Below are 20,743 nucleotides of genomic sequence, written 5' to 3'. Positions count from 1 at the left end.
GCCGCTTGGAGGTTCATTAATATCATTAGCATTTAACCCCCTCCCTCTTCCCATCTCCTCCCCGCACATGGCTGACGTCAGACCCCGCCAGGAGTTGGGGGAAAAGCTAAGTGGGCCAGGGACGCCCTATTCCCCTCCCCGCGGCTGCCTGTCAGAGCGCTTCTGGAGATATTACCCGAGATCCGGCCCGCCGCGGCAGGCACAAAGTCACAGGGTAATGAACTTCGGGGACCCTTCGCTGCTGCGTGAGCGGCTGTCCCCGGAAACTCGGACCTGGCCATCTCTTCCCTTGGAAGATCTCCCAGCCATCTAGTTTCCCCTCTCGGCGTCCGGGTTCCGGCAGCGCGGAGCTCATCCGCCTCGGAGACCGCGACTGTGGTTTTCGGCTTTTCCGTTGAAGATCAGCGGTCTGTAGAGATCTGCTCCTGGGCACGCCTGTGTGGAAGGAGAGATTGGAAACTGAGTAATAGGAATGGGGAAAGACAGGCATCTCGCTCTTTTCGCTCCGTAGGAAAACCGTTTCCGTGTCTCCATCTCCATCCTTCAGCATTCCCCTCGTGCTGTCCTCCCTCTCCAGCCCGTCTGTCCATCTCTCCATCTGTCCGTTCAAGTCCGTGTCCATAACAAGCCGCATCCCTAGCAGTGGCGGTTTTGCTAGAGCCGGGAAGAAACTTAAGGATGCTTCCATTTCCACTGTGGAACGAATTCTGATCGCCCGGAGAGCAGGGCGGCGCGCAACCAATAGCCACCTGTCCCGTCCGGGAGCCTTGCAGGCTGGAGGGCGGCTGGAGAGCCGCGGCGCCCGGCGGCGACGTGGGCGCTGCGGGCCGGGACACCGGCGGTGCCCACCAACCGCTGCGCCCCGGGACCGCCAGCATGAGCAAGCCCGCCGGATCAACAAGTGGGTACCTCTCCGGCAGCCGCGGGGGTCCCAGCGCGTGGCCTGGGGAGGGCAGGCTGGGAGGCCGGGGAGGTCCTTCCCGGAGCTCTGTGAATTTGAGCCCCAGCTTGGGACTCTGTGTCCGTTGGCCTAGCTCCCCTCAGACTGTTGCTTTGGAGCGTTTCGAGAAACTGAGAGAGCAATTTTGTTGCTTCTGGACGCTTGCTTTCCCCGGTCTCCCCGGCGTGTGGGGAAGGTTGCGACCCTTTGCAGCCCACCGGTCCAGCGAGTGGTTTCTATTTAGCTGCCAGGTGCTGAGGGTGGGAGGGGTGAGGCGGGGGCGGGAACTGGGCCGCAGCTCCAGGCGACCGCACAACAACGCTGCTGCTCAAAACTCGGAGTTCCCGAGCGCAAAAGCAACTCTGCAAAGCGGATTTTGAGTGGAATGCTTTGCACCCCGTTTCTAGCTATTTCAAATAATCCTGCAAAACTGGGAAGCAGAAACCATTTAAAAGTCACATTTTTCTTAATCCTAAATCCGCGTAGGTCATAACTGGGGAATGTAAAGTATGGCGAGCTACTCTAGCAAAGAAAAGACCAAATCCCTAATCCCAAGGACTTTCCGAGCCGGAGCCCAGCACCCGCGGAAGTCCGCGGCCTGCTCACTCGGGACTCTTCTTCCCTTCCTTCCACTCCCTCTCTGGTGGAACCTTCAGCTGCGGCAGCTGACCTCTGCCGACTTCCCGAGACAAGACAGGAGTGCAAGGCTACTCGCACGGGCTAGCGCATTTGCGGGCACAGAATCTGCGGACCCTGGGGGAAGCGTAGGCCCGAGCGAGCCGGCCTTGGGAAGGAGTCTACAGGGTGCTCCAATCTCCCGGCGGCTTTTCAGTTCCCGCCTTCCGCGAGCGGGAGGCTGTGAGTTGTAAGGTCTGTGCGGAGTACCCACGCACCCTGGACCTCTGCAGGCACCCGTGTTGTTTTCTCCTATAGCATTTTTGGCGCTCTCCGTGAGTTCCTTCCCGCCTCCTCCCCCCCTTCACTCGCCCTCATTGTCCCGAGTCTTTGAAAAGTTGGGAGAGTCCTAGCTACTTCTGAGGACTGGTAATGAAGTCTCACTTAGGATGGATGCAATTCCGGCCTCCACCTCCCTACCCCGTAAGAAGTAGGGTGTGTTTTCATTTTGTGCGTTTGTTTTGGTTTGAGTGCTGAGTAAAAAAATTAGAATAAAGCGAACGTCAACAAACCGAGAATAAAGGAAACGCTCAGAGCTAGAGCCTGGAGAAGGACCCTTATTCACAGTCACAGGGCACAGCCGACTCGTGCAGGACCGCGGTTCCCCTTAGTTTCGGCCTATCCGTGCCCTAGCTGTTCGGATTTCTGGGAAGTCGGACAGGCTCCAAAAGAAAAAAAAAATTTTTTAAATTTTTTAAATTTTAAAATTTTTTCTGGCTGTGTGCTTTCCCCAAGGGAAGCAGAAGACGGAGGCCATTCCCGTTGCATTATAAAAAGTATCCATTGCAAAAAATGAAGTGGAAGGGCCTGGGCTGGCCTCTTGACACGTTCACCCTGGAACAGCTTAGCATAGGTAACAGCTAAACAGGAAAGATCTTTGGGACTTTTGCTCTTTTAAAGCGCGAAGCTTCCAAAGAACTTGAAAAGGTGGGACTTAGGAGATGAGGAGAGTGGGCGCGAAGCTCAGCTTCCAGGTTTGCACCGGACTCTGTAAGCTATACAGACGCAGGCAGACTACCCGAATTGGGGGATCAGAGTGGGCACTTGTTGTACGAGGACGCTTTCTAAGCAGTTTTCTAACTTGCTAAGCCCGAGTTTGATCTTGAAGGCCTCGAGGGCTCGGTAGAAGTGGCTCTCAGGGAAAGGTGGTAAGTCCCTGGCACTCTCGCCGCTTCACCTAGGAGGTTTTCTGACCGTGGCTGCGGCTAGCAGAAACCTAAGGCCCTGTGGCCCAGGCTGTGAGAGTCTGCTGGCTGCGGGGCAGGCGGGTCTGGACCCTGCGGGGCAGGGAGGTCTTCGTCTTAGCGCGGCTGGAGAGCAGAGCGTTGTCACCGGGATCCCCGCCTGGGTGGTAACAAGACCCTGGCCAGTCACCCTTGCAGTTCAGACTAACTTCTTTCAACAGCCTCTGATGGTAATTACAGTAATCGAAGCTGCCATATATCTTTAGGCAATTATGACACACAAAAAGCCCCGAGGGGACCCCCTGGGGAGGGAAGTTAAGAACCGTTTTCCAGCCTCAGGAAATTCGGCTTGACTCAGGTCTGAGCTCGCTCGGCTTGCTAAAAGAGAGGAGCTTTGCAGCCGTCAACCAGCTTGTCTGTGACCCCAAGTCACCTTAACGTGCCTGGGTGGCGGAGTTTGAGGCGTCGACCCTCCGTGCCCTGGAATTTTCGCTTCTCTCCCTTCCGTGCTCCGCCGCCCCAGTCCAGCTCCCTGTTACTCCTCTGCTGGGGCTGGGAAGTCATCCTTAAACAAGGCCGACCAGCAAGACCAAATGGTGACAGTCGAGCATCCGACCGATAAGCTTGTAAAGGGTCACCCACCCGACGCTGGTCTTCCCGCCCCACTTGGGTTCTCTAGAAATAAATGACCTTAGCCTCCAGTCTGGATGGGAAGCCTGGCAAGAGGGCCCACCACTGCTTTCTCCATGGGCTCATTTGTCATCAGCGTCAGTGCGACGGGGAAGAGGAGAGCAGCTAGGGCGACAGTGCTACTGAACCCTTAGCACGGACCCCAGGCGACCAGAGCGCCAGGGTTGTGCCGAAAGACGTGAGCCCCTCGTTGACTGTTTCCAGAGGGAGTGCTGAGCAGCAGAGGTTCAGCAGACCGAGGTTCAGGCGCGACTGTGACTTGTTTGGGGAGTAGTGACAGGCCCCAGGGGGTGGAGGACAAGACCCACGCTTGGTTCTCTTCAGCCCCTCCCTCCCCCAACAGTCTCCGTTCTTGCCCTGCGGGAGAAGGGGCGCCGAAGCGGTGGCCACAACCCCGAATGCCTCCCCCGCCAGCCTTTGTCGCCGTCCGAATTCCCATGCTACTCTTTTTGACGGGTCACTGGTGGCTCTATAGGCAGGTGCTGCGGCGGGGTTGTAATTACCCCGGCTGAGCCGGGTCCTCACCGACCTCCCCCTGCCGGGTCCCCCGCACTGCCCCTCCTCCACCTGAGGCTGTGGCCAGGGCTACGCGAACAAGCCCGCCCAGGCACCTCGGGATCCCGGAGTCAGTTCCTACCCTGGGCCGCCTCCCGGCCTCGGCAGACAGAGCCCTTACTTCCCCAACTCTGCTGGCTCAGTGCTTCCCACTGCCTCCTCTCCTGCCCCCAATCTGGGTGCTCCAGGAGCGGTTGCCGGGTTCCCAAGAGGGCCAAGACAGTCAGGGCCCGGACTGGGAATGCCTTTGACCCGTGTCGATGGGAATAATTGTTATTAACTATTTTTAAATGATGTTAACACTTTTTTACAAATATTCCCTTTGTTTTCGGAAGAATTTCTACATCAGTAAATTGCTTCAGGCACTTGTTGGACTGAAACCTGATAAAACACACACACACACACACACACACACACACACCTTCCTATTTTCCTCTACCTAACGCCCCTTTCAGAGCTGAGGCCTCACCAGGCTTGGAGAGTCCAAACATAGTTCTTCGGTGGGGGGTAGCAATCCCAGAAAAATTGAAGCCATTCAAAAAAAACAAAAACAAAAACAAAAAACAAGCAACAAGCCCCCTTCCTCCAGCAGCAGAAGACTCAGAGGAAGATGCACCCAGGACAAGGGAGGAGAGACCAGTGTTTAGAGGGAAAGGATTTGGGGGTAGAAGAAGCATAGGTGACCCCCCCCCCAGCTACCCCATCTGGAGAGCCACAAATCGGGTAGCTCTTACTCTCAGACCGGTGGTTACTTCCCTCCCCCTCAACTTATTCCCTAAAAGAAATACTTTCTCAAATGGGAAGCACTAAGCATTTTTCCATAGGTAAAGAGAAAGTTGGGCAATTACCACTACCCTTATTATCATTAATAATCTGAAGATTAGCATCACAATAATAACCCTAATAATAACAACCGCTGGGCTCAGCTCAGAGAAAACTCGATTGCCTTCCAGCTGCCGTCCCCAGTTCCAGCCGTGTTTGTTTTTCTTCTTTTTCTCCCTTTTACATTTCAAGTTTGTCTCCTTGCGCACTCACTAACAACTTTTTTTCCTACTAAATGCAAGAACGAAGGAGGGAGGCGGCCAAACTTTCGGCGGAGCAGAAAGGCAGCAGCGGGCCGAGCTGCTGCCCGGGCCTGCTGTAATCTTTTATTCCAAAATGGGTCTCGGCGATTAGAGGAGACCCAAATACATGTAGCGGTGCATGAATAATGCTCATTGTAGGAAGCTGACACTTGCTCAAGGAAAAAAGTTTGGCTATAAAATCTCTTCATTATTTGCTTTTACCGCAGCTCCGCTGCTAATCCGCTCAGAGGTCAGATTGCTTAGCATCTCTCTCCCCCTCTCCCCTTTCCTCCCTCTCCTCCTTCCCGTGCTCCCTCTCACCCTTTCCCTCTCTTTTCGGTCTTTCCTGCGGTTTCAGGCCGCATTTTAGATATCCCCTGCAAAGTGTGTGGTGACCGCAGCTCCGGGAAGCACTACGGGGTCTACGCTTGCGACGGCTGCTCCGGGTTCTTCAAGAGGAGCATCCGAAGGAATAGGACCTATGTCTGCAAGTCCGGAAACCAGGTACTCCCTGGGGTTGAGCTGCCCGGCTCCCCTTTGTGCCCCATCCCACCCCACCCCACCCCATTTCCTCTGAATTCCCTGACCTGGGTCCTCTTTCCTCCTCCCCACCTTCAGCTTTGGGTGGCCCTTTGGCTCTGAAAAGGCCACATAAGGTTAAGGGAAGCAGATGAGTTTACAGAGGAAAGTCAGAACTCCCACGGTTTTCCTGCACTTTTTTTTTTAATTCCTTGGTCACATTTTGACTTTGAGTAAAGAGGCCCTGCCCACACCCAGTCTGAAAAGCCTGTATGAAGATCTCAAGGAATTTTAGAATCTAATGCCCAAGTAGCAAGCAGAAGAAAGGGCCCATTAGGTTGCCTGCCCACCCTCCACTCCATCCTTAGCAGCATCCTCGGATAGTGCATCTGAGCCAGGGTCACCACTACCTTTAGCTAAGGCCTCAAAGTGAATGCTGGGTACTTGAAAGGCATGTGCTTGCAGATGCGGGGTCGGGCTGCTCTGGCATGGGCAGGTGTAAGGGCTGAGCACCTGCATGGCTCAGAAAAGTGCAGGGTGGCAGAAAGAGAAGGCTCAGAGGAAGTTAGGAGCCCATCAAGTTCTCCTCGCTCTTCCCTTGTCTACTCACAAGATGAGTTGGGAGTTGTGTTTCAGTCTGGTCCAGGCTGAACTAGCTCACAGACACAGGGCCGTTAGGGTATGAACTGAGCCCACCTATAGCTTCCAACCAGAGCTAACAGAAACCACCTGTGACTCCATTCCCAGTTCAGTGGCTCATGCAACCTAGGAGATCAGCCTGCTGGTCCCACACTTTGCTCATCCTCTGCAGAGGCATGTAGTACTAAGATGTCCAAGAGTGTCCTAGTCAGGGGACAGTCTCTGGCAACCGAATGATGAGAAATACCCACTAATTGTGTATAGGATACATATCAGCTCACATAGCCCTCCGGTGCTGGAGAGTTACAGTTGCTCAACTGGAATGTCTGCTCTTAGCCATTTCTGATAGGTTTTGTTTGGCAGCACACACAAGAAGGCATATGCATTCAGATAAGTTGTTGTGACCTCTGCACCCCTGTTACCTGCTTTCTTGGGTTCTCAGTGTCTAGCTCATTAATGTCACATTATGCACATGCTCCATAGGTATGAGATTCTGTGGAGCAACAGATTTGAACGGGGATCTACTTAGATGGCTGGTGTTTGTCTTGACCCAGCTTAGGGTGGCCTGAAACTCTTGATCTTCTTGCCTCAACTTCAGGTTTGGGTCACCACACCAGGCCATATTGTCTTATACTTGTATGCAACAGACAGAATTGGAAAATCTTTTTGCTTTTTAAGGAGATGGCTATCAATTCAGAGACATTTGTTTCAGTTCAAAGAGCTTGCAAAGTGGTGATAGCAAATCTATCTGTTCTGTGTCACCTCCGTGGTGAAAAGAATACAGGAGTCAAACGGAGGCTCCCTCCCTCTGTCTCACTGGCCCCAGGTACTTATATACATTGGATGTGATTTGAAAACCCACTTGAGGCATTTTGTTTTTACATGTTTATCATAATGCTGGAGAAGACATCATTCCAATTGGGTATTCAACTGCATCTAATAATAAATAATTTGAAACTCTTAACCATGAATTATTTTGCTGCTGACCAAATATGCTCTAATTTTCTCCCAGATACTACAAATTCATGTACTTCTTCTCTTGCTCTAAGACTAAGTGAAGACCATTCTATTTTCTTATTAACAACAATGCTGACATTTAACACTCATTATGGACATCCATCTACCTTCACTTTAAACAAATTGGCACATCTTGCGTTGGTTTGGTTGGATGTGTATGCATGCTGGGTATGTACCGTGAATTACATCCCAGCCACCCAAGTCAACCTGTTTTTAATTGCACAAAGAAGACTGTATGAAACCGTGTGTTCTCGCGTGTCATTTTCCTTACAGATATTTCAGGGAGGAAATGCACTCATTCCTATTTCAGTGTTTATGAATATTTAAAATTAGAAAGCAAAATAAGAATCCTTTTCTGTGTATAAAACACTTACGCAGAAGGCTAGGAGTGTCACTTGGTTGAGGGATGCTTGACCAGCCCTGGTTCTATCCTCAGCTCTTCCAAACAAAAACTCATACACATGATGTATCTGTAGATATTCTCCCTCAGTAAAGACACAAACAAACACTGAAAGAAGCATTGTCTGAACTGGCCATGGTGGCAGGGCAAAGCAGGAGGGTCACAAATTTAAGACCAGTCAGTTCATTAAGACAGTAAAGTCCAGGTCATCCTAACTATAGCATGGGAAGACTCTGTTTCCAATCCCTGCCATTTGAGGATGCAGCTCAGTGGTTAATACAGGCTGCTGCCAACCCCTGCACTAAATAAGGAAGGGGGAGCCTTATCTGTCAATGCTTTTTTTCTTCTTCAAGACAGAGTCTCACTATGTAGTGCTGACTGACCTGGAACTCACAGAGATCCACCTGCCTCTACCTCCTCAGTGCTGGGAATAAAGGTGTGCACCACCACACCCAGCCAAATAGGTGCATTTACCTTTTTACTCCGCAGAAAATCACATTAGACATTTGATTGCTTATTCCTGTGAGATAAATATTTGTAAAGCAGCAACTATCTTTTTTCTACCCATTATCTTGTTTGTTACTGCCTGTATATAATCTTTTGTTAGGTGGTGTCTCCCTAAGTCCGCCTGAGTTTTCCTCAGGCCCCCACACTCTCTCTGTAGGCCTTGTCCTTCTAAACATCCTGGCTGCTGACTCATTCCAAGAATGGCTTCTGCCAGGGACCAAGGCTGAGCATAGGACCTCAGGGTTGGCTCAGCTTTGTGGTTGTGTAAGAACAGCTTAACTACAAAAGCAAAGGAAAGGACATAGGGTAGAGAAGAATGAGTAGTGGAGGTTTATCTGTCAGAGCAATGGGCTCACTCAGAAGATGGCACCAGGCTTAGCCTACAGGCAGAGGCCACTTCTTGCAGAGCTCAGGACCAGGTCGCTGTCTCCGGTCCTGAAAATTATCCCCCCACCCCATCCCCACCCCCGCAGCTGTTTCCTTCTTTTGCTTCTTAGTCCCAGCAAGATCTTGGAAGTCAGGAATGACCATTCTCTTTGACCAACTCTCTGAGGTTGAGAACTGGTCTTCTTGTCCCAACCCTGGGGATCCCAAGTGCCTTGCTTACCTGGCCCTGCCAGTGCTCAAAGCTTTCCCATTTCACTGGGTCTGAACCTCCGTGCTGGGTCGGTGGCTGGCCAGAGTCCCCACGCTGGGCCTCCCCACCCCAGGACCGGGTTCGGTGCCCACCTAAGGGCCCTGGGGTCTCTGACTGCCTGTGATCTGTTCCAGGGAGGATGCCCGGTGGACAAGACACACAGAAACCAGTGCAGGGCGTGTCGACTAAAGAAGTGTTTGGAAGTCAACATGAACAAAGATGGTAATCAGTACATGTCTTTATTCTTCTAATGTTGATTGAGTAGTAAGTAAATTATATGTACAGCAAATAGACGGCACTCCTATGCATGTAAATCATTTCCCCAGCAGATCTCTTCTCTCCAGATGCTGGAAAATGGCCTCAGGCTGTCAGTTGTAGGCCCCCTGAGACTCAGCAGCAGTCCCCAGCTGACCTAACTGTAGCCCAAGTCCCAGGCCCAGATGGGAAACCTGCGCCCCAAATCACACTAAGGGAGTGTTAGAGGGCAGGCATCCGAGCTCAGGTGCATATTTCCTAGGCTCCAAACCCCATTTGCAGTCTTTAGTAACGTTTTGAGGTCTCACAGTCGCTGAAGTCTTTCTGGAACTCTCCAAGCTCAGAGACAGGAAAACGGGAGATTTCCAGTCCTCATTGGCAAATTCAGTATGGCCAGTGAGTTGGCCCTAAGCGTCTCAAGAGTCTATGCTTGGTGGACAAGAAGAGAGAAAAGGGGCTAGAGAGGCAGGATGACACACTCTTTAAGGGTGAAGTCAACACCCCGTTTCTCTGAGGCCCAAATTCGACCCAGACCTGGATCTTCCAGAAGTTCAGGGCCCAGAAAGTGGTCCAAAGTGTACTTCCCGCCTTTTCCCGGGTCAGAACTTGGGAGGGTCAGAACTTGGGAGGGTCAGAACTTGGCAAGAGCACCGGGGGACTGGGGGAAGGTGGAAGAGAGCCTGGAGACACCATGCAGAGTGAGCCTTGCGGTGGGGACCTGCTTGAGGGGGAGCCTGTCTGGAGTGCACCGTCTCCCGCCCCTGCTGTGAAAGCAGGAGGGAGCATCCAACCTGTTGAACTTGTGTGTTGACAAGTTGTCACGCTCTGCGGAGGAAGATTACCCTGAATTAATTTGTTTGTTTAAACTGGTGGTGGTAATTGTCACATCTCCCTTGCCTTCCTCCGGCATACTCTCCCTTCCATCCCCCAGGGTTTGTGGGCTCCGGTCCTTTCTCTTTGGGCCTTGGAAGCCACAAAACCATTTGTGGGGGAGAATTGCGGACCTGGTTGTGAGTGGTGCTCCCTTTTTTGGTGATGGGAGGAGGGCAGCTTGTTCTTCCAGAGGCCCATAGGATGCTTGGTTTCCCTGGGAATCCCTGGGAGGGGAGGACCGCTGAGCACCTTCCTGACTCTTGTCCATCTCAGACCCCTGCTTCCCACCTGTATCGGGGGAAATCGTGCTGAATCACGTACCCTCTCTCGCTCCTGAGTGACCTTGAGGGGCCCAGACGGGACGATGGAGGGGCAGCCGGGTGGCATCCAAGTGTCAGCGTGCCTGTGATCCCAGGCCTGTGCCCATGTGCTTCTCTGTAGCGGTGCAGCATGAGCGGGGGCCTCGGACGTCCACCATCCGCAAACAGGTGGCCCTCTACTTCCGTGGACACAAGGAAGACAACGGGGCCGCTGCACACTTCCCCTCTGCAGCGCTGCCAGCTCCCGCTTTCTTCACTGCAGTCACGCAGCTGGAGCCGCACGGTCTGGAGTTGGCCGCAGTGTCTGCCACCCCCGAACGGCAGACCCTCGTGAGCCTGGCTCAGCCCACGCCCAAGGTTAGTGGCTTTGCTGGGTCCAAAGAAACTCCTTTTTGAGGAAAGGGAGGTGGAGTAGATACGCTCTGTTCAGAGCTGAGACGCGGCCAGGAAAAGGTGGGGGCAACTGACGTTTAGTGCACAGTAGAACACCCTTGGAGCAGCGACAAACGCGCGCTCCCGAGAACGCGGGGTGGATGTCAGAAACCTGCACCTTTAGGGAACTCTAAACCGGTTGGTGAGTGGAACTGTCTAATCCTCCGAGTGCAGCCTTAGATGCCCCCACAGGCCGGAACCAACTAGAACACTAGTTCCTCACCTGGGAGAAGGAGCCTCCCAAGGCGCCCTGGGGTCTATAATATAAGAGAGAAAAATGCAGAAATCACTGTTAGGAGGGCTGTTTTATCCCCCCCCCCCCCCCCCCCGTGCTGCCTGCCCACTTTTAAACCACTCCCAGGATTGGCCCTACCAGCAGGGACATGCCTGAAGTACCTGGGAAGGCTGCCACCTAGGGACTGCACTCCAGGCCTCGAGTTGATCCCTCCCAAGGCCCCCACTGAAGGAGAACCCAGGATTTCCCCCAGAGGAGGCCAGCTGCAGCTTCACACTGCAGGGGAGCCAGACACCTGGGCACATACACACGCACAATATTTAATATCGCTTTCTTACCCTTGATGTGTATAATAAGCTCTGGAAAGTAGTGTTATGAATATGTTGTCAGTTATGAATGGGAATGCTCTGTGAATGATTAAGATGTCTAATTGAAATATTTCCATAATATACTAATCCTTTCTAAAAATACTCATATGCATATTTGTGTTTGGGATGCCTATTAATTTATACTTTTTTCACATCTATTTTTATTTACACAAATGCAAGCCGTTCTTGTCTAAATTGGGAGCCAGGCCTGGTACTTGGCTCAGTCCAAGGGAAATTTACAGCAGGGGACAGAATAGCCAGGCACCCCTTTGGAAGCCAGAAGCCCCCAAAGAACAGAAACATGCCTCCCCCAATAAGCACCATTCCCCGGATTCTGTCGACAGAGATATTTGGAGGCAGCCGAATGCCAATACAGAGCACCAGATTCTCTCTGCCCGCTCTGTTTAACCAGCACACTGAAATGTCAGCTGTTGGGGCAAAGCTGAGGTTCCATCACTCGCAGGTGTTCCTCTTTCTCCCTCCCCCCAGTACCCCCATGAAGTGAACGGGACCCCGATGTATCTTTATGAAGTGGCCACAGAGTCCGTGTGCGAGTCAGCCGCCAGGCTTCTCTTTATGAGCATCAAGTGGGCAAAGAGTGTCCCGGCCTTTTCCACCTTGTCATTGCAAGATCAGGTATGACCAATCGGGCGTCGGGGGTTGGGAAGGAAGCATGATAAGCTGGGTGTCGCCTGCAGGAATCGGCAGGGCAGGTGTGTAGTCTGAGCATGGGGAAACCATTTATCTTTCCCAACATCATTCTTGAGGTTCAAAGATCTCCCTATGGAACCTTTGTTAGGAATGTAACTATGTTATTTCAGGGTAGCTGAATGTGCTCTGAGTAAAACACGTATGGAAGTACATTATCTTTTTTTAAGTTTAGTTAAAGCCTCCAAATTTAAAAATCTTAATGTTCTCTAACACTGGCGATGAGCCAAGAATTAGGACGCACATCTGTAATCCTAGCACTTAGGAGGCTGAGGTAGGAGAACCTGGAATTTGAAGCCAGTCTGGGCTCCACGGAAAACTATTGATGAAATGATGTTTTCTTGTGAACACTCCAGCCGAGAAGAATAGAAGGTGGTAGAATGTTCACTGGTGGGGTTTTTATGTCTTTAGGTCTTCAGCTTTTTATTCTCCACTGTGATGTACCACAGCTTGGGCTAATAATGGCTTGTCGCCATGGAGAACCAAGAGGCACATCTCGTGTTGACTAATATCGTGTTGTATTCTTGGTGATCTGCTTGGGGGCATTGTTGGGGATCAGGTCCATGGCTTTGTGTGTGAGGAAAGTTTGCTCACGGCATACCGCATCCCTGATTCTTTCACTGCTTTCAGAACTTTTGGAAACAACAACAACAACAAAAAAGCATTTTTACATAGTTCTTTGGTTATACATGATGTTCAAAAGTAAGAAAATTATGTGCATCTAAAAAAAACCTGCATTTTAGCAAACCCCATAAAATTTCCTGCTAGGAATATTAAAAGTTGTCCTTTTTGTCAATGTATTTTTTTATTCATAAGAGGAAGAAAGAAACAGAGTAGGCAAAACTATTGGCTGCTAAGGGTAATCACAAAAATTAATAACTTTTTTTCAAAAGGCTAATAAGCAATTTTTTGCTTCTTTTTCTTTTTTGGATAGTTGTAATCAAACCTGGACCTTGCATTGCTCAGGGAGTGCCCTGCCTCTGCCTCACACCCATAGTTCTGAGAGCAGAGGGCTCAATTCTCTTCATACCTAACTAATCATAGCATGAAATATGGCCACAATTATTGTTCACCTCTAATCTAAAATTTATTTTCTGTACTCAATGCAATAAGATAAAAAAATGAAGCATTTTAAAAATTAAACATTTTGGTCTAATTGTGAAAATAGTTGCAAACCTTCATGATTCTTAGCTTTCGGAAGTAAATTCTTTCATATAAATCATCCAGCATAATAATCTAGAATTTTTTGGTTTTTGAAAGATTTTTAGACATAGAGAATTGTTTTCAAGGTTATAGGTAATGTCTTTGACCAGGGTTACCAGTTGCCCTTTAATCTTTTGCATGAATGCTCTCTCTTCTCCTCTCTCTCTCTCTCTCTCTCTCTCTCTCTCTTTCTCTCTTCTCTCTCTCTCTCCCTGTGGGTGGGTGAATGAGTGTGTGTAACACACTCACACACATACATGTATATATAAAAATTGACTACTTTTTTTTCTGAAAACAAGAATTTGTAGACTGTAATCCAAATAAAATTCACTTCCTGTCTGGCACTTAGCCTTTTGCTGGAAACCCTTCAACAATAAGCAAACTACGGTGAAGTGGAATCCAGGACATTAATTTGGGAAAGGAGCCAGATTTTCATTTTAAATATTCAACAGCACATTTTATTAGAATGAAAACGACAAGCACCTTGATGCTGTCCACTTATGAGTCTCAGAGAAATCAGGCTGGGAGGCGAGGTAAACTCAGCAAAACCCGATTAACATAATTACACCCTGATTTCCCCCCTCCCCCTCCCCTTCTCTCCCAGCCCCCTCGGCTCTCTAGGAAGATGGGGACCCTGACCTACAAGCTTAGGCAGGAGTCTTACTGGTTTACACCAGAGCAACACACCTGCTCAGCCGCGGGTGGCATTTTATGGATTTTCGGTCTCTAGAGAAGTTCCTAGGTGGTGGCAAGGACGTGAAAGGCAAAGCCCGCTTTGACTCTGAGCCGCATGTGGGTGTCTATAGGCACAGCTTCAAAACAGGAAAATGGGGAAAATAAGAGGAAAATAGATTATTTGGAATTTTTTTTTTACCAAGACAGGCATTTAAAACACTTTAAAGGAAATTTACATATGGAAATTGTTTATAAATTTATAAATTACACACTATATTATATTATACATCTATTGTATGACAGCTGATGCTTTTGGAAGACGCGTGGAGAGAACTGTTTGTTCTAGGAATAGCACAATGGGCCATTCCGGTTGATGCTAACACTCTACTGGCTGTATCTGGTAAGAATTGCACAATTTAATGACTTTGTTGTAGAAATTACCATAAAAATACATTACTGAAAAAAGAACAACATGTAAAGAATAACAAATTCCTGCTGAACAATAGAGTATACCTGTCATTTATAAATCTATATTTAAATGCAAATAATGTTGTTTTGTTGTATTCATGACTGCTTGCATTGTTATTTAAATGCAAATTACTGTGTTTGTTATCATCCAAGGGAAGATTTTATATTAACTTTCATACAATATAGCCAGTTTACATGGAATCACATATCTCAGAGTGACAATTGAATAGATATTGATATGCAGGATTTTGTCAAAAATCAATATTAAAACATGAAAATGCCTTCATATTAGAGTATTTATCCCATATTTCAATTCTAGGCATGAATAGTGACAACACAGATTCCCAGAAGCTGAACAAAATCATATCTGAAATACAGGCTTTGCAGGAGGTGGTGGCGCGGTTCAGACAGCTCCGATTAGACGCCACTGAATTTGCCTGTCTGAAATGCATTGTCACTTTCAAAGCTGGTAAGCAGACAGAGAGACTCCTGCCTCTCCCTCCTCTCCTTTTGCCGCCCCACTAGTTCAGCTACTTCAAGGTCCATTTCTAGACTGGAGGGGGGCGGGGGAGCAGTAGGTGCAGCAGTATTTTCTTGGGGGTGATACTCTGAAGTTGGCCCAGTCTTTCACAGCTGTGGAGACCTGCATGCTTTCAGGGTTACCATCCACCTCCAGTGTCCTGGGAGCCCACAGTCCTCCCTATTCTCCAGATTGTCATCCACCTCCAGTGTCCTGGGAGCCCACAGTCCTCCCTATTCTCCAGATTGTCATCCACCTCCAGTGCCCTGTGAGCCCACAGGCAGTCCTCCCTATTCTCCAGATTGTCATCCACCTCCAGTGCCCTGTGAGCCCACAGGCAGTCCTCCCTATTCTCCAGATTGTCATCCACCTCCAGTGCCCTGTGAGCCCACAGGCAGTCCTCCTATTCTCCAGATTGTCATCCACCTCCAGTGCCCTGTGAGCCCACAGGCAGTCCTCCCTATTCTCCAGATTGTCACCCACCTCCAGTGCCCTGTGAGCCCACAGACCTCTTTATTCTGTCTCTCACGGTTTCCTGGCCTTGGTTTCTAGTTCCTACACACAGCGGTTCTGAACTGAGAAGTTTCCGGAATGCTGCCGCCATTGCTGCTCTTCAAGATGAAGCTCAGCTAACTCTCAACAGCTACATCCACACCAGGTGACCGCTATTTGCTGTGAACATGTACTTAAGAAAATTGCCTCCATTGTGAATGTTCCAGCAGGCAGTAAGAAGCCAGTTCAAACACTGTGACTAATTATCCTGTTGCCAGTCAGTTAATTTAGTTAGAATCTGTGTCCTCACCTGTCTCTGGGAGGAGGGCGAGAAGGGCAAATTGAATTAGGTGATGAGAGAAAAGGGCTTTGCCAGGCACAGCAGGCTATGCCGGCTGAATGAGCTGACCAACAAAAGGAGCTGCTCATATTTGTGAGTCTGGGCATGGAGGGAGTCAAAAAGCAGCCAGGTCTGAAACACAGGTTGCTAGATTAGAAAGTGTTCTGATAATCCTTGGACAGGTACCCTTCTTTAGAGGCCAATCCCAAGTTCAAGGAACGCAGGGCTTCACAAGACCATCTTGACTCTGGCCCCCACTATTGCTTGGGTTTGGTGATTGGTGTCTGCTGAGCTATCTGGGGTCCCAGCACCCACCACGTTACTTCTGTCTGGGCAGGGTCCTCTGACTGACATTGGAAATTGGTAGAAACTCTTAGATACTCTCCAACATGGGAGCTCAATAAAGTTCCCCCAACCCAGCACCAGTGTGAGCTTCCTGATTCCATTTTCAGAAGAAACGAGCCAGGTTTTTAAAGGAGTAATGAAACCTCTCAAGCTTCCTAGGTTGGGACTGCAATGGATCTGAGATTGGGAATAGAATTCAAAAGGGATTCATGGAAGCCTGTCTATATCACTTCAACACTAGCATCGACACCATGGTGGTGTCTATAGACACCTCCTATGGACAGAGGCCGTTAAAGTCTCCCTCACCCGAGGGGTCAGAGAGATCCCAAGTCAGCAGTACCTGTGGGCGCTAGGAGCTCCTTATTTCGGTCACAAATCACCCTTTGGATGCTGAACGAGTGAAATTGTTCCTTGTTTATAAAATACCATTGAAATGGCATTGCTTGGTAGCTCGTGTAACTATGCTTTTTCAAAGTAAAGTTCGATGGCTGGGAAATTTAAAATCCACCTTGAACTATAGTATAATAACTGCAGGCACTTAATTTTGTAATTCAGATTCACAAAATGAAACCATACATAATCTGGCCATCAAAGCTGACTGTGTACCACAGCTAACCTTTGGCACTCAGAGCCTGGAGAATATTCAGAACACTAACCAGAGAACATGGAACTTGGTTTTTGATTCAACCAGGCCTTTGCTAGGGAGTCACCATCCATAGGCGAATGATGCATTATCAGAAAGAACTAGGCGAATTGTGGGAAGTGGGCAGAAACGTCGCTTCACTCAGGAAAGGGGAGGCCTGAACTCTAATTGGAAAAGAGTGAGGAAGGTGCAGGAAGGAGATGGCATGTGAAATGGGCCTTGCATGGCAGAGGGATTTCAGTAGAGAAGGGAAGGGGCAGCACCAGGGGGTGGGGTCCCCCCCGAGATGTGCTGGAGGTGTTCTGTAAGCTTCTGCAGAGATAAGCAGGGAGACTCTGAAGTGACCTGGGACTCCAGAGCTGCTGACAGGGTGGCCTGGGAGAATCCCACCGCAGATGATCACAGTCTGTTGTTGAGACACAGTGAGGACACCGCAGCTCACCCTCAAGTATCTGAAGGTGACTGGAAGGCGTCTGCTTTGTCATGGAACTTCCAGCTCACAGTATCAGCTGGAACTATAAAATGTCTAGAGTCAGATACATGACAAAAGAACTGTTCCTTTTTGTCTTGGCCCTTTCAAATCAGTGCACACTCTAAGGATGTCCCTACCTGGAAAAACAACATGTGAAATGGAAAAGTTAACATGCAAACTTACATGTCTGTTAGTGTTTTATAATCAACTGCTCTAGTTATCCAGGATATATGGAGCTGGCTAGGAACTGGAATATTACAACGCCATAGTCGAGCTTCAGATCCTGAATCTGTGATAGGCACAAAACATTTAGAATGTTAATGGGTGAAATCAGGGGTACATATTCTACAAAATAATTAAAAATGTATCTTTATTCTTTAATAATTTCAAACCCATTCCCATTCCCATCTCCCTCCCAATTTCATGCACTCTTTAAAAACAAAAGAAAACAAAGCAAAGCAAACCCCATCAAGTCCAGTTGGTAGAGCCTGCATGTGCTAAGGCTATCCTCTGGAGCACAGGCAACGTACCTGGGGCTGCTTCCCTACAGGAAACTGTGCTCCTTCTCCCAGCATCCATCAGCTGCCAAAAGCTCCTCATCCAAGGTTATCCAGGGATGAGATTTCTCGAGCCCCTCCCCATTCACATTGGGATTTCGGCTGACTAGATTTTATTCAGGTCTTACGCACGCAGCCACAACCACTGAGTTCATATGTTCAACGGGACTGCATGTCTAGAAAACACAGATTTATTTTTTACTGTAGATAAGCATCCTTATTTCCACCCCAACTTATTAAGTGTCATCGGGTGCCCTGTCCAAGAGTTCCTATGAAAGTTGATTATGTGAGGGCCGAACAGGGTGGCCAGAGTGAATTAGAAGCTTTATGTGTGGCTGAGCGGAGTTCTTCATCCAGACCTAAGAGACAAGTGTAGAATTGTCCTAGACTGTCTCTGTACAGTGGGACGATCAGGCAACTAAACACAGTTAACAAGTCCTGCAGAGGAATTTGATGCCTCTCAGTTTGTGGCACCTGTGGCCTAGGTGGAGCATGGTTCAGTCACACATGTGTCCCTGCAGCTCATTTTAAGATGACCTTCTCCCAATGGCAGGACGCTGTCCTGTAGAGGGTGTTGACGCCCAGCTTCAAGCCATTGACTGGAGTAGCACCAGGGTGTAAGAGGTGGGGTACAGCATCTGAAGACAGCGGGGATGGAACACGTACATCGGAGTACAAATGTGTGTTGGGCATCAAGTAAGGAAATTGTTAAGCAATTTCTCCCGTCTTTAATTATGTGCCAATTTCATTGACATGAAAGCTGGGTGGCATTGCCGCCCAACAGGACTCAGTCTTTAATTTGCAGTGTAATAAGGGCGGAATTATTCCTGAGAGTGACAAAGTATAATGCCTGAATAATAATTGGGAGAATTGCTTAGAAAAAGAAGCCATTTTCTTTGAGAGGAATAGTCTGTTCAAGAGCGTTGGGAATTTAAAAATATGAATTCCCACCGCCGGCTTCATAATCAACCCTATGGTCATCCCCCACAGTGATAACGTGACATTTATTCTTTGCTTTAAAATTAGCATCAGGTGTCTTAAAGCTGATTTGTCTAGAATTGAAAATGTACTCCCCTTGCTGATGCTGAGAGAGAGAGGAGAGAGAGAGAGAGAGAGAGAGAGAGAGAGAGAGAGAGAGAGACTGAGCACATGTGATTGGGGCAGTGCCGGTTTCCAGGAATTCCAGCAGTCTACCTGTGAAACAGGCACAGAGGCACCTGTACCACAGTCTGCTGCAGCATGCTTCTGCAGCAACCTACAGCATGTTACTGAAGAGGCTCCGGTCAGGAAGGCACCCTGGGCTGCTGTGTGTTCAGGTATGAGACGGCTCCCTGCTTGTGCGGACTCTAACATCGCTTTGGTGGCTTCTCCCGTTGCAGATACCCCACGCAACCCTGCCGCTTTGGGAAGCTCCTGTTGCTTTTACCAGCTTTACGTTCAATTAGCCCATCCACCATAGAGGAAGTATTTTTCAAAAAGACCATCGGCAATGTGCCCATTACAAGACTGCTTTCAGATATGTACAAGTCCAGTGACATCTAAGCTCTTCATCACCCGCTTTCCAAGGTGGGACAGTAGCGGACAGATTTCTGCCTTGCAGGACAAGCCTCAACTAACAAACCCTCCTGGAAGGAGAAACCTGGAGAAAACAATGCCAGTGGACACAGAACACTAGCTATGACCTGCTGCTCCGCGGAAGTGGGGTGGCTGGAAAGGCCGTGGTACACACACTGTTGCCATGCCCTGGGGTGGGCGACCTGGGGCCACCACAGGCCACGCCAGTCGTTCTGCCTCTGACCCGGAAGATCCAGCTGAACTCTTCCAAGTGGAAAGACAAGTCCCACTTCCTTTTCCCTTTTAGCACACGAAGTCAGCTGATCAACAATAGCTTTGTGTAACATCATCCTGCGGCCTTCAGAACTCGGTCGGGTTGGAGCGTCTACTTTAAAAATAATGCTTAGGTTTTAAATCAAAAGTATTATCAAAAAAATTCCCTTCTATCATAATACTTCATTAAGTGGCCTTCAGAACCAAGTGAGTAAGTGAAACGTAGCTTATGCTGTGTAATCCCCCCTCCCCCTCCCCTGTTCCGTTCTTTCTCCTTCTTTTCTTAGCACCACGGGCCAGGCAACCTCATCAAAGGAACAGATGACCAAAAGGAGTTTCCCACCAAGACTTCTGGTTGGACAGCATCTCAAAGCAGAAGACCTCTACAGAAAGAACCTTAGTCCGGGCAGGAGAACTCCAAACAGCAAAACCAAATCCAGTGGAGCCAGGAGACTGGTGAGGCTGGTCGCTGTCCCGCCACCACAGTGCTGAAGCCCAAGGCTGCAGGGACAGCAAGTCACACCAGAGGGTACATGAACATGCAAGCCAGAAGGAACTTCAAGGAGGTGCATGCTAAACAGGTTCCTGACCATTCCGTTGCTAACAGCCTGGGACTCTAGAATGCCTTTCAGAAAATCCTGGTTTCTAATAAAGCTTCAAATGCATATACACACACACACACACACCCCACATCGTCCTACACACTACGCTGCTCCTTGGGTATGAATCTATACTTACGGAAATGTAGAAACAACCCTTTTTAAATAGCTGCTGTCCTTTTCACATTTATTAGGTACTAGCACCAAGGGGAGGGGGGAAATTCAGCACTTGGACTAGCATAGGATGAGTCGAACTTCTCTTGTACAAAGTGAATTAACTAATTTGTGAAGTTAAAAGGTTGTACTCATTGTATTTACAAAGAATAAAAATATATTGAATTTAAGTAAATTCTGCCTGACTTCTTTCCTACCTCCCTGGCTCGTTCCTCCCTGTCAGCAACAAGGTGGCGGTGGCCCCAGCTGGGATAAAAACCAAAGCTTGGAGCCCTCCAGCACGGAGCATAGAGAACTGAGCTACAAAGGCAATTTCCTTTTTACAGTGAAACCCATTTGTATAATGATGAATAAAGAAATAAAACATAAGATCTCATTCTCCGCGGCACTCAGATGTAATTGCATCTGTT

The 20,743-nt window shown here is 49.0% G+C and overlaps 1 protein-coding gene across 1 annotated transcript; it reads left to right on the top strand.

Annotated features, from left to right (window-relative positions):
- The first annotated feature begins 232 nt into the window (after positions 1–232).
- Positions 233–20,503, top strand: Nr2e1 (nuclear receptor subfamily 2 group E member 1). Its single transcript, XM_041653907.1, has 9 exons — positions 233–901; positions 5,467–5,612; positions 8,962–9,049; positions 10,397–10,632; positions 11,800–11,946; positions 14,200–14,296; positions 14,684–14,833; positions 15,437–15,542; positions 19,113–20,503. Exons 1-9 carry the CDS (start codon positions 877–879, stop codon positions 19,273–19,275), a joined length of 1,158 nt encoding a protein of 385 aa, XP_041509841.1. The 5' UTR covers positions 233–876; the 3' UTR covers positions 19,276–20,503.
- Positions 20,504–20,743: the final 240 nt, after the last annotated feature.

The sequence above is a fragment of the Microtus oregoni genome, unplaced genomic scaffold (assembly GCF_018167655.1).
Source record: "Microtus oregoni isolate MIOR12 unplaced genomic scaffold, Mior012 000006F_ref0000085, whole genome shotgun sequence".
Classification (NCBI taxonomy): Eukaryota; Metazoa; Chordata; class Mammalia; order Rodentia; family Cricetidae; genus Microtus; species Microtus oregoni.
This window is presented reverse-complemented; position numbering and strand designations above follow the sequence as displayed.